General features: G+C 40.3%; 1 protein-coding gene across 3 annotated transcripts in view; it reads right to left on the reverse strand.

The window, feature by feature from the left end:
- DAAM2 (dishevelled associated activator of morphogenesis 2) overlaps window positions 1-13141 on the reverse strand; it is a 266044-nt gene that overhangs the window by 57180 nt on the left and 195723 nt on the right. For 2 of the 3 annotated variants that reach the window (XM_077341894.1, XM_077341885.1), the window contains exons 15-17: window positions 7755-7862; window positions 2297-2329; window positions 1349-1455 (exon numbers count right to left, since the gene is read on the reverse strand). In XM_077341894.1, coding sequence (XP_077198009.1) covers window positions 1349-1455; window positions 2297-2329; window positions 7755-7862 — 248 coding nt within the window. The remainder of the gene's footprint in view (window positions 1-1348; window positions 1456-2296; window positions 2330-7754; window positions 7863-13141) is intronic. The other variant, XM_077341903.1, reaches the window with a different exon arrangement.

Genomic DNA, 13141 nt, shown 5'->3' on the forward strand with positions numbered 1-13141 from the left:
TATTTTTCAGTAGTGTATGGTATTGCCATACAATACAACCAAATAATCTGTGTGTCTCTCTCCTTAATTTTAGGTAACCTTAGACCAGACTCTCTCATCCAGGGTTTCATGAAAACCTGGGGTTTTGTGATGGCTCTGAAACGGTTTCATCAATTTGTGGGCATTAATCACACACACTAATTTATTTATATAAATAAAATTATCAGGTGATATGACCATATATGGTCATTCAACGTCTCCCCCCCCCCGCACACACACAAAATGGCCAATGATAAATCAGGAGGGGGTGAGAAGGGAAGGGGCCAAAGCCATACAAATCCTTGCTGCCCAAAGCTCATCACACGTGGTAGTGACTGGAGTCTAGAGAAGTTAAGACTGCCACAGCCCCGTTTCTGGTGTTGAGGGGTGGAGAGGATGGAGCGGTATAAGCCTGCTTTGGCCCTGTTTCTGCAGGTGAAGAAGAGCAAACTGGTCGTTAGCTCAGAGTGCAAGTATGGTTCTGTTCACAAATCATCTGAAAATATTTATGTCCTATTACTTATTGTGCTGTAGGAATGGCCTGCTGATGTCACATCCACTGGGAGTGTCTGGGTGTTGTCACTTCTGGTGACATGTGACTTCTGGAGGCATGGCAGAAAGGTGTGGCTTGCTGGCCTTATTTTTGTGGGTTCTTGAAGCCTGGAGAATGTTTCAGAAATTTTTCAATGTAAAGAGATTGAGAAAGGCTGTCTTAGAATATATCCTTTCACTGATTCTGCATATGAAACAAAGGGGAGCCATTTTTCTCAAGAGTTTAAGATGGAATCACATTTTCCCATACTTACTTAATTGTCTCGATATCTTGTCAATTCGTATGATTTCCCAAATTTTATTATGTGGTGTGATAGAAGGCAGCTTTTTTACCCCTTCTACCTTCTTTTGCCACTCAGAACGTGGCTGCAGTTAGTAACAATACTATGAGTTCTCTTCTGATATGAACTATTGTTTCAATGTCTAAGATTCCCAAAAGAATTACTTTGGGTTGTAGAGGAATTAAATAACCTGTTATTTTACTGATACAAAATATAAAAGGTCTCAAACTAAGCATCTCAACACGGCCCCACCAGATATGAAAAATACAAGTTTTGCCATATTTATTTCAGAAAGACAATGGATATTGACTAGTAATGCAGTTTGTCTGAGGTTTGGACCATATAATATCTACTTTCAATCTCTTATTTTGATGGCATTTCAGACAGCTTTCTGTCTGAAAATCTGCAAGTAGGCAGCTAAATAGCAGTTTGCTTTGTATATTCTCTGAAAACCCAGATACCAAATCCTGAACTAATGCAGGATTAAGAACACTTACTTGGAAAGCAGGATGACACAATTTTGAGCCCTCCGGCCATCTATCACAGAAAGCTCTTTGACTTTTCGACTGGACAGGTACAGGTCCTCCGTTGATCCCATTTCCTTCTATAAACAGATAAAGGACACGAAAATCAGTGCCATGGATTATCCTCTCCTATTTTTTCTTTCTTTATGTGCACAAACAAGATGGATAGCTTTATTAGATATCCAATGCTCTAAGTCCAAAGAACTGAGCCTGTGAAGAACCTGTAATGGTACAAAACAAATACTAAAGGAATGTTAAGGCAGCACATGACAGTTCTCTCTCTCCATAGTTAAGTCAAAGATGTATGTACTTGTGGACACTGGTCCAACTACACACACAGTTCTGTTTGAGTGTGCCTTTACTGGGGTCTGGTTCTCATCTTGTTTCTACCACTGTAGACAGGATTGTCTAAGCCAGATGAATAAAATTTTATAGCATAATTAACATTATAGTATAAAATAAAACTTTTTTAAAAAAAGTATCATGCATTATGGTGCAGTGCGAGCCTGTGCATCTCACGAACACATTGTGCCTCTAGGAATCTGAAACAGCTGTGTGGGGGAGACACCAGCTGTGGAGCTTGGACAATTAAAGTCACTACTCAGGAGCAGTGACTGAAACCTCTCCCCTTCTGCTCAATGAGGAAAAAAACATAGTAGCATCCTTCACATTTCCTTGGTACCTCTCTCTGCTCCTCATCGATTCAGGTAAGTGAAAGCAACAGTGATAGTTATCCATGCTCCTCTCAGAAATTCATGCGAGTGAAACCATGTTACCTTCATCCCACTACAAACGTCCCATTTAAGTGCACATAAAAATTAAACTTTACTCATGCAGTAACCAGTTTGTGTGATTAGTACTGCAACAGAACACTGGAATAGAACTTCACAAGTCAGACAGAAGACAGGCAGTAATACTTACCTGCTTACAGGAAGAAGGGTTAGTTAGCAGGTCCTACACAGGTAGCAATCGAAGATAACAGAGAAGGGAAACGTGCCAACAGTTAGCCACAGCAGTAAAAGACACAGTGTTTAAAGCCAACAATATTGAGCCCTGTATGGTTTTCTAAGTGATTAAAATGTTCTCCTAGAAAACATGACTCTCTTGAAAGAGTTCTGAAGAGGTCTGAACAGACATTGGGGTTTGTTCTCCTTTCCATACATATGTACAACAAACATAATCCATAATGATTTAATATTGTTCTCAGGGCTTTTGTGCAAGGTTCCCACAAAGTATAATTAACCGTTGCATCACCTTGTTCTACAATTATATAATATATATAATCAGTCATAAAATAAACATCAGTGAAGGAGTTATGAGTAAAGTTCTTTTACTTGAATGAGAAAACAAAATTGCTTCATCCCTGTATAACTAACAACAGACACATTTCTCAGGATGGGAGAACAGACCCTTTGTCTTTTCAAAGAAAGAAGACGCAGTAACAATTAAAAGAAACTGGAAAACCATATTAATACCATGTTAATTGAAGCAGGAAAAAAATGTCTTATTCACGCTCTCTTTCTGAAGAACAAAAGAATAGGGATTTGCTATGACATTTGAATTTGGGTGCATTTGGTTGAAGCTAAATAGTTGCAAATTCAGGGTTAGTAATTACTGGCAAACTTTGGAAACAAAAAAAAATGAGAAGAGAAGAGAAAAATAAGAATGAAACTACTGGGAAACTTCTTGTCAGATTTTTAGTGGCAGAACATGTTTTGATGTCTGGCCCCTTTTTTCTTCCCTCTCAAATGGTCAAGGTTTACTTTAAATATGTCAAGGGCTCAATTGCATCAATGAAAATCTAGATGAAACACAGAATAAATCTCTATTTTAAAAAAAGCAAATAGTGTAAAGGAGCAGAAAAAAATGGATATGAACATATGAAAACACCTCAGGAGAAAGCTGGGTACATAAATATCAGACTATAACACCAGTCTGTCTTGCCCTGTATTTCATATTCTGACCAGCTGAGCTACTCTGAGGTGAAAGCTACCAAGAGAAAAAAGTCACAAAAGCATAACATTCAGGGAACTATATTTGGATATTAACACCCCCCACAAAAAAATGTGCTGTTGTTCATAAAAATTATTAGAATTGACTGAAATGGAAAATTACTGACAGAAATATTTGGAACAGTTTGCATTTTGAAGTTTGAAGATCAATCCCTATGAGGAAAGATTGAGGGACTTTGGAATGTTCAGCCTGGAGAAGAGGAGGTTGAGAGGGGACATGATTGCTGTCTTTTAGTATTTGAAAGACTATCACTTGGAGGAGGGCAGGATGCTGTTTCCGTTGGCAGCAGAGGATAGGACTTGCAGTAATGGGTTTGAACTACATGTAGAACTGTACCAGCTAGATATCAGGTGGCAAAATTCATAGTCAGCAGTGGAATTGGCTGTCTAAAGAGGTGGTGAGATCCCCATCACTGGCAGTCTTAAAGCAGTGGCTGGACAGTACTTATCATGGATGCTTTTGGCTGATACTGCATTGAGCAGGGCGTTGGACTAGATGGCTTTTATGGACCCTTCCAATTCTAAGATTCTATAATTTGACCCCTATTTAAATCTTACATGGATCAGTGTTGTGGGCAGAGTGAGGACATGTAATGCTGTGGACATGTTATGCTGTGGACATGTTATGTGAGGATATGTTATGCTGTTATGCTGTGCACAGACAGCACTGATTATATGATTAATGTTAGGGGTCCTTCAACATCTTTGGGGGTTGGAATTGGATTAGAGCTGTGTAATATGATCCATGTCCCATTTTTTTTTAAGTACTCATACCCCACAGCTGCTATTGGCTATAATAAGAAACGTTCCGTTCACATTTTAACCAGTTGGTAGTTTATTTATACACTAAAACTAATTGTTTAGCTCTACTTAAACACAACAATATATATGTTCTGTAGTTTTTCAGTTAATTTGGCCTGTCTATAGTCTGCAAGCTGGCTCAAGGTTGACTCAGCCTTCCGAGGTTGGTAAAATGAGTACCCAGCTTGCTGGGGGGTAAATGGTAATGACTGACATACTGAGTCTGATGGTTCATCTATCAAGGTCAGTATTGCCTACTCTAATTGGCAGTAGCTTCAGGGAGTCTTAAAAGGTAAAGGTAAAGGTATCCCCTGTGCAAGCACCGAGTCATGTCTGACCCTTGGGGTGATGCCCTCTAGCGTTTTCATGGAAGACTTAGGTATTATATTATAGGTATTTAACATCACTTACTACCTGACCTTTTAACTGGAGATGCCAGTAATTGAACCTAGGACCTTCTGTAAAGCTGAGGCTGTTCTACTGAGTCATTGTTCTATGCTAGTGTAAAATGCAGCAGCATGCAGCTCAATTGGTGGAGATCATTATCCATAAATATTATTTATATACACACATCTTTTGGGGAAACTGCACGGGTTGTTTCTTTCCTGACTAAATTTAAAGTCCTATAATGTACTTCATAGAGCCTCTTGTGGCGCAGAGTGGTAAGGCAGCCGTCTGAAAGCTTTGCCTATAAGGCTGGGAGTTCAATCCCAGCAGCCGGCTCAAGGTTGACTCAGCCTTCCATCCTTCCGAGGTCGGTAAAATGAGTACCCAGCTTGCTGGGGGGTAAACGGTAATGACTGGGGAAGGTACTGGCAAACCACCCCGTATTGAGTCTGCCATGAAAACGCTAGAGGGCGTCACCCCAAGGGTCAGACATGACTCGGTGCTTGCACAGGGGATACCTTTACCTTTACCTAATGTACTTCATGACCTGGAATTCACATTATTGAAGGATTGCCCCATCTTAGAAATCTCTTCATGGCAGCTAGGGTTAGTACAATACTTTCTATTAGTGGTTCATTCCTTTCAGAAAGTCCATTTTGTCTTCAGTGAGAGCCACAGCTTTCTCCATAGTGGTATTCACTCTGTGGAATGGTATGCCAAAGGAAACATGTAGGGCACCTTCTCTGGTGAGGTTCAAGAAGCTTTTAAAGGTTCAAGAAACTTTGATGAACAACTTTATTCCTGTGAGCCTTTGTACATTCATTTACTTGTTTTATAAGTTTTGATTATTTGGATGTCCTAGCTTTAGAATCATTTCTAACACTGGGGTTTTTGTATTTTGTGAGGCTTTGAACTTTTTAGAGCCATTCAGGGCTCTTTGGTACGGTTCTGAATATATAGTGTGTTGTGAATGTATTGTGAAAACATGATTTGTATTGAGGGACACTGTAGTTCTATTTTTTGAAAACCATGTAAATTGTTTTGTACTTGGAAGAAATGGACAATAATAATATTTTCTTAGGTAGCAAGTAAGACTGAGCATGAACCAGTTCACAATACAAAATTCATCACAAATTTCACCTAGCTTGTGCCCCCTGAACTTAGCGGAGGTTCAAGGGAGCCTCTTCTGAACATTTCCCAGACTTTTGTTTGGTTTGGTTGGGCCATTTAAACATAGCAGCTAAGAAGGGCAACCTGCAAGCCATTTAAACTGTCTGCTCTGCTCCTCTACTTCCATGTGGATGGGTGTACCTACCCTGCTATTAGGCTGAAATGTCTACCAGCCATTTAAATCTAACAACTAACAGGCAGTCCCACCAAACAGCTAGGTTTAAATGGCTGGCAGCAGTTACAGTGGTCTGTTTTGTTCCCCCCCCCACACACACACACACATACCCGGCTTTAAGTGGGGAGAAACAGACTGACCCAAACCAGTTGGTTAGTTTCAGGTCTTTTGGTTCAGTCCAGTTCAGGAGGTCAGTTCAGGACCCTCCTTAACCAGAATGTTCTGGTTTGTGCCCATTCCAAGGGACTAGTGCCTGCCTCTGTGTGCTAAGAAAGCATCAATCTTAAATATTTTTAAAATGAAAATGCTTTTTTCAAGTTGTCTGAAATTTGGCAAGTAGAATCCCTAGGGTCAGGCACAACCCCTGTGAATTGCATCCCAACTGAAGGGGGGGGGGGGAGAGAACAAATGTACCTTACAAATGTGTTTTCCAACTGAAACTAAAGGAATTATTTTTTAAAGAAAATAATATAAAAACATTAAAAAATGAACAGTAAGAATTTTTGTTTACACATCCCCTAAGTCTGTCTGTGCAGAAACAATTTGACAAGAAGAAAGTTAAATAACAATGTCTAGGAAAATAAGATCATTTTTATGTTTGGGTTAAATGCTATGGAGCAACATAGGACTCAAAAGTGGAAGACCATATGAAGCAGCAATCTATCAAATGGTTGTACAAAGAAGGTAGGGGCCTTTGAAAACAGAAACAGCCTAAACAAGCTGTGGGCTGCTGGATATAAGAGACATGGAGAGGCACCTGTTCTGGGAAGATCAGGACCATAAGAGTTACAACCAAGGAAACCCAGGTTACAATGAAAACGGACAGTTTTCCCTACAATACCCCCTACCTGTGACACTCTCCAAAAATACTATTTTGAGAGGAGTTCAAAGGTGTTCTACTCAAGTTGGTACAGGCTCTGGTGACTTTCAGAGGTTCTTTTGGGACGGTGCAACATGTCACAGAATAGAAAGTTCTAAAATTAGAAGCTGTAATTTGTTTGTAATACAGCATAAAAAAGAAAAACAGAAGAATAACATGGTGTCCATTAGTTTTATGTTCCAATTCAACAATACTGGATAAAAGTTTATTAGGCTCCAAAACAGCTTTGTGCTGTCATTTTAACAGTAGCAGGCTTCTTCAAGAAGGCTGGATAATTCCAAACTTGCAGAGTTTATTCCAATCTTGGGGGGGGGGGGGTAGTCTGGAGGGAAGGAAAAGCTGTGTAATAATAATAATAAACAGCCCCCTTCAAGCTGAGTCTCATTCATCACACACCAACAGGATGCAGGTGATTTGCTTTCCAAGAAGAGAAAAGGGGGGAAAAATCTAATAAATAGCTGATGTTCAAATATGTTGTTAGTGTCACAATCTGTAACTCAGCCAGTAGAATTTATGGAAAGAAAATGAAAGCTAAGTGAAACAAACAAAAAGGGTTTAGTTAATCCAGTCATACTACTGTTTAGTTGCATGACAAATTTTATTCAGGATGAATGGAGATGTAAGGGTATATGGACTGGGAAAGGCGAGAACAAAACAGCACAAGTTACAAAGCAACTCACACTCTCCAAACAAAATGGAATATTACCTTCCAAGTTTCAGGATCTGCATTTTTATACTAATGACAACAGTAACTGCAAGTCCAAAGCAATGACCTAGTAGTTTAGCTTTGCTCTTATCTTTACTTTGAAAGCAGTAAATCCATGAAAGAAAACTTTCCATGGTTGGCTTCCCCTCCATTGTGCACCAGATGTTGGGAGTAATTCTGCCCAATATCACAGGGATCTCAATCTCAGAGTCTGTGATGAGGGGGTGGGGGAAAGCAGAACTCCTCACCTGGTGTCTCTGATAAGCTGAGAACATTTTTTCAAAATCCTCCAGATCCAACATCTTGAAAGCTTTCAAATCATCAATTTCATGCCAGATTGTGCCATTTATCTTCTCCTGCAATCAAAAGAGATAAACACATATTCAGGGGACCATACAATGAACCCTTCTATCAAAAGGAAGTGAACTGCAGTCAGCCAGTGAAGGTAGTGTCAGAGGGTAGCCGTGTTGGTCTGCAGTAGTTCAGCTAGATTCCAGCCTAGCTCAGACCTAAAAGGGGAAATTCTTAATGGAAGGAGAAGTATGTGATTCTGTAAGCCGTCTCCCAATTGTTTATCCAGAGACCTTCAGTGTTACAGCTGTGAAAATTTTTATAAACAGTACCTTAAAGGTTCATTCTTAAGTCACAGTAAGTCTGCATGGGATTAGGTCTCTGAATGCAGACAAGCCAACAAATCATGGTTTTCAGTTGGCTTCAAAAAGGAATTTCAAGTGACAGTTTGTAAGCACTTGTTCAGCACCATTGGTACAGATTGTTGTGACATCTGATTTCACAAGCCACAGTTTGTTGAGTGGCAACATATCCTGCAGTGGTTTGGCTATAGAAGCAACAGCACAGGAAGATGACTTCTTTACTGGAGAACAGGCAAGTCAAGGTTAGGTACTAACTGGGCTTCAGTACTCACATTTGGTAATCAGAGTTTAGTACAAAGAGTGAGGCTGTGTCCAGACATCATGAGACTCCATGATGTCAGGGCAGAGCTATACTCTTTGTTCTACATTCATCCTTCAACATCAGCTGAAGAGCTGTTTGTATTCTGAATACCTTTGGTAGGCACTTTCAGATCATTGCTTCCTTTGCTCATCTGTTTTACATATTTTATAAATTAATGTTGCATTTTATTGTGAATTACTGCACTCTTCATAAAACTTCCGAAACACCAACAGTACAAGAGCAAAATACAAAATTATTATTTTATGCTACGAGATTGGTTGCTTTTGCCTTTAAAAAACATGAAAAGAAGCAGAAATAGAGGAAATCAAATTGGGGACCAGGAAGGCTTCACAGCATGTATTGTCTTGTAGTCCAGAAGAAAGGATTACCAAGAGCCAACAAAGAGACGTCTCCTGGGCTGAAGTTCTTGAAGTGCACCTATGTAGCAAAATACATTAGCACTTCATTACTGAACTAATTAGGAACAGCCTCCATTCCCCACTCACAGTCATTAAAGAGAGCAAGAGAAATGTGTTACTTAAAACAGCCAGGACATGAATAGAGCAAAAAGCTGGGCTGGGAATCATAAGCTGCTTTGAAACTCCTTTGAGAGTGAAAAGTGGGGTATAAAAGCCAACTTTTCTTCAAAAAAAAAATTCCCGAACCCAACAACAGTAGTGGCTTCACTTGAAGTGACGTTATTATTTGAAGCAGGGCTGCATGAGAGAAAGGATCCATCAAAAGTACCGCAAAAACTTATGTTTTGCCCCAATGTGAGAGAGAGTGTGGCACAGAACATTGAGCAACAGGCCTACCTGTTGTTGCAAAGATAAATAATTTCCTTTGCTCCATAAAAAATATTTACAGTCCATAACCAACAATTCAAAAATAAAATAAAACTTGCTCTCTCTCTTTTTTAAAATTACTTCATCAATATATCTCTTGTTCCCCTTAATGAAAGGTTTCAGTTCCAAGTGAACCTAGTCAAGTTACTTATCTGGTTTCTCTGCTATGCAAAACTTGTGGTCCATTATGAGAAATCAGACCTGTGAGCAATATTTCCCAGGATTCCCGAGAGATTGTCTAAGACATAAGGGGAAAAGTATTTGGAACACATGCAATTAGCCAGAGTTTGTCTTTATAAGGAACTGGCCCTTTTGAGAGCATCTGTTCCCTAAACGCATTATACAATCACACTGTAATCATGTCATTCTGCACTTACATACTAGAACTGAAGCACTGAGAAAGAAACCAGAAATATGAAACACAATGAATAGCCGTCAACGGGGATTTTTTTCTCCATTTGTTTCAATCTGGCATCACAAACCAAAAGCTAAACTCACCCTGAATAAATAATGCTTGAATCTTCCCCCTTGCTCACAGAGGAGGGGGATAATACATTTTGCTGGCCTCTCTCTTGATGCTCCTGAGGGGTCCACTGATCTACAGAAGCATATAGGAGGGCACAAAACACTACAGCAAGAGGGAATAGGCAGGAAAATCGCTGCTTACACACTGCAGTTTCACTTGCATTGCTTTGGATGAAAGTCATTGCTTTGAAGTGTATTTGTTTAAAAACAGGACTATTTTGCAATTGAAAATCCATGACACTTAAAAAAACTAACACATTCCTGCTTTCTATTCAAAAGAATATGATAACAGTGTTATTGATTAGCTTCGTTTCATTTCTACCTTGTGCAAATATGAAAAATTCAGCACTTAGCCTGTCTTTTAGACATTTCAGCCATGCATACATTAGGAGGAGGTTTACACCTGCTTCTCATCAACAGCAGATCTCACAAAGAGAAGCCGCTGCTCCATCTAACACTACAGACCTCGCACTTTTAAAGGATTTCTCTATTATATAGAAACTTCCAGCAAGGAAACATCTTTTTCTCTCTCAGCATGCAGTCTGATTTCACATGTCTTTTTATTCAACTTTGTATTCATTTACAAGGCACCTTTAAGAGTCTAATGTAGAGGTTGCCTTTCCTTCTCAAAAGCAAGCTGTACTAAAGATGCTCACTGTTGTTGCTCTGGACCTGGACTTTCTTGGGGCTAGGGATCACTAGCTGATTATCGGCAGCAGAGAGCAGAGCTCTTTGAGGGGCTTAGGCAGAGAGGCAAACCCTCAGGTATGGCCTTGAAGGTAATCACCAAAGCCTTAAGCCTGATCTGGAATTCAACTGGTAGCCAGTGCAACTGTTGGAGAACAGGCTGGATGTCTGACCTCCATGGTGTTGCTGTGAGGACCCTCCCCACTGCATTCTGAAACAGCTGTAGTTTCTGGGTCAGAGTTAAGGGTAGGTCCTCATAGAGCAAGTTGCAGAAGTCTAGCCTAGAGGTGACCGTCGCATGGATCACTGTCACTAGGTGTTCTGGGGCCAAATAGGGAGCTAGTAGTTTGGCTTGGCAAAGGTGGTAGAATGCCAGCCGCACTACTCATGTGACCTGAGTTTCCATTGAGAGGGAAGCATCCAGGATCAGGTTCCTGGCAGAGCGAGCCACTGATAGCTGCACACTATCCAGGTTGGGCAAACGCGCTTCCTCACTTGGACCCTTCCTGCCTAGTCATAGTTTTATATACTGTGTGCCTGAAGAGATTGAATAGTGGGCTTGATGTCCTAGCTCACCACCTCTGCCTCCTTGGCTCTGCAAAGACATCATTCAAGTAAAGATAAAGATGAATTCCTTGTTATCATAGGCAGGCTATTAGAACTTCAAGTATCTCCATAAACACCTTTTGAGTACATTGCATTTGACATTGTATGCATAGGGCTGGAGGAGACCCAGGCCAGACTAAGACCTGCATCCTCCAATCTGAGGAGGGATGGCAGAAGAAATGCAGGAAAAACCTGACAACTGCCCTGTTGAAATGTTCCTGAACTTGCAAGGTCACTGGGGAAGGCCTGAGGGAGCCTGCAAGGAGAGGAAACTGCTGTGTCACATTGCTGTTCCTGTTTGGATCGGACCCTCCAGCTCAATATAAGAGAGTTTCATATATTCTTGAGATCAAAAATTAGTAACATTGTGATAAGCTTTGATTTATGATAATGAGCTATCTGGCTTCTCAATAACTGGCAGTAAATAAGTGCTCCAACATATACCCCAACAAACAAATACAGTTAATTTCTGTCATTAGAATTGCCACCAGGATACAAAACATTCACTAACGAGGAACATTAATCAGGGAATACTCAACAGTATCCTTCCTCCAAATAGCATTTTATTCACCTCCCTAGTCCCCATTAACACAGCTGCTTCTACTCTTAACCAACAAGAAGAAGAAGTCTGTGGTTGCTGTACACTAAACAGAAACACCTGTGTCCCTCTAACCCCCCCCCCTCCACCATGCACACACTAATATACCATACATATATATTTATATATGTAGTTATTATAACTTTTCTTCGAAGTACCAAGTCTCATGTTCTGAAAATGAAAATAAATCCCTCTCTTACATTCTCTCCCACAGCCCCACGTGGCTCTGACAGACAAGCACAGGCGGTGCAGAAAATATTTCACTTCATCTTATTTTAAAAGAAAAGGAGAACAAGAGAGAAAATTCTTGTGGCATTCCGGAGGGTCCCTGAACACTCATTCCAAATGCCTGAGCTGAGCCCTGAGTGACTTGGAGTCTAAAAGAGAGTGTGGATTTCTAGGCAGCTGTCCAAATTCAACACAGACAGTATTCTATCTGCACATTTTTAGCAGCCAAGAAAGAAATAGGGGTAGTGGGAAATATAGGAGTGGGAGAGGTTGCTGAGCTGGGAGAGATGGAGCATGCCATGAAAAAAAATCAGTCTGGGTCCTCCTCCAGAAGGATGTGCTATGGATGCACTATGGACAACTAGAAAAAGTGGGTGATTGTATTCAAACTTGGGTATGCAATGAATGAGCTGTGTGTCAATGCTGGATCTTCTTAGAAACTGTTCTTGGAATTCTTATAGCCTGTGGGCTGGTTCAGTTATTACTGTCATCGTTTGAATACCACCACAAAGCAATTCCTGCTGATAGTATCAGAATCTAAAAGTTGCTAGTCTGCTTAAATATAGGCCATATTTAAACTCCAACACCTCCAGTCTCCACCAAAGTACATTACTGCTGTGGGATTTCAACATGTTAAGATTATATTAAGATTTTAAATGTTATCTCCACAGCAGACTGCTGCCATGAAAGAAATACCTTTTTGACATTGAGGGGTTGCAAAGGAAAGTCTGAACAGGTAAAAATCTACTGTTAGCCACAGTGGTATATCATAATCTCTCTTCCCTACACTCCAATGAGGCTACCACTAACTTATTCAGTTGCTGATCAGAACTGAGGTTTTAGAGGTCTCTAATCCAAATACAAGCCAGGTTCTACCCTGCTTAGCTTCTGAGATCTAATGAGATTAGGGTTACCTGTGCTATCCAGGCTGATGGTATACTGATGTTATACTTGGTGTTTCTTGCTAGGTATGGACTACATTACTGTGTCTTGAAGCACCCATGTCCACATGTTTAGTAAACCTGACAGAACTACAGGTTTTCTACAAGGATCATAACTCCTGCTAAACTTATAGAGCCACCTAAAAGGCCTGATATAACAGTGTCATGATAAGAAAGCTATTAAGCCTCCATATTTTTGTTCCACAGTGTCAAGATTGTCTCAAGCACTGAAAACACACATGAAGCTCCCT

The sequence above is a fragment of the Paroedura picta genome, chromosome 1 (genome assembly GCF_049243985.1).
Source record: "Paroedura picta isolate Pp20150507F chromosome 1, Ppicta_v3.0, whole genome shotgun sequence".
Taxonomy (NCBI): Eukaryota; Metazoa; Chordata; class Lepidosauria; order Squamata; family Gekkonidae; genus Paroedura; species Paroedura picta.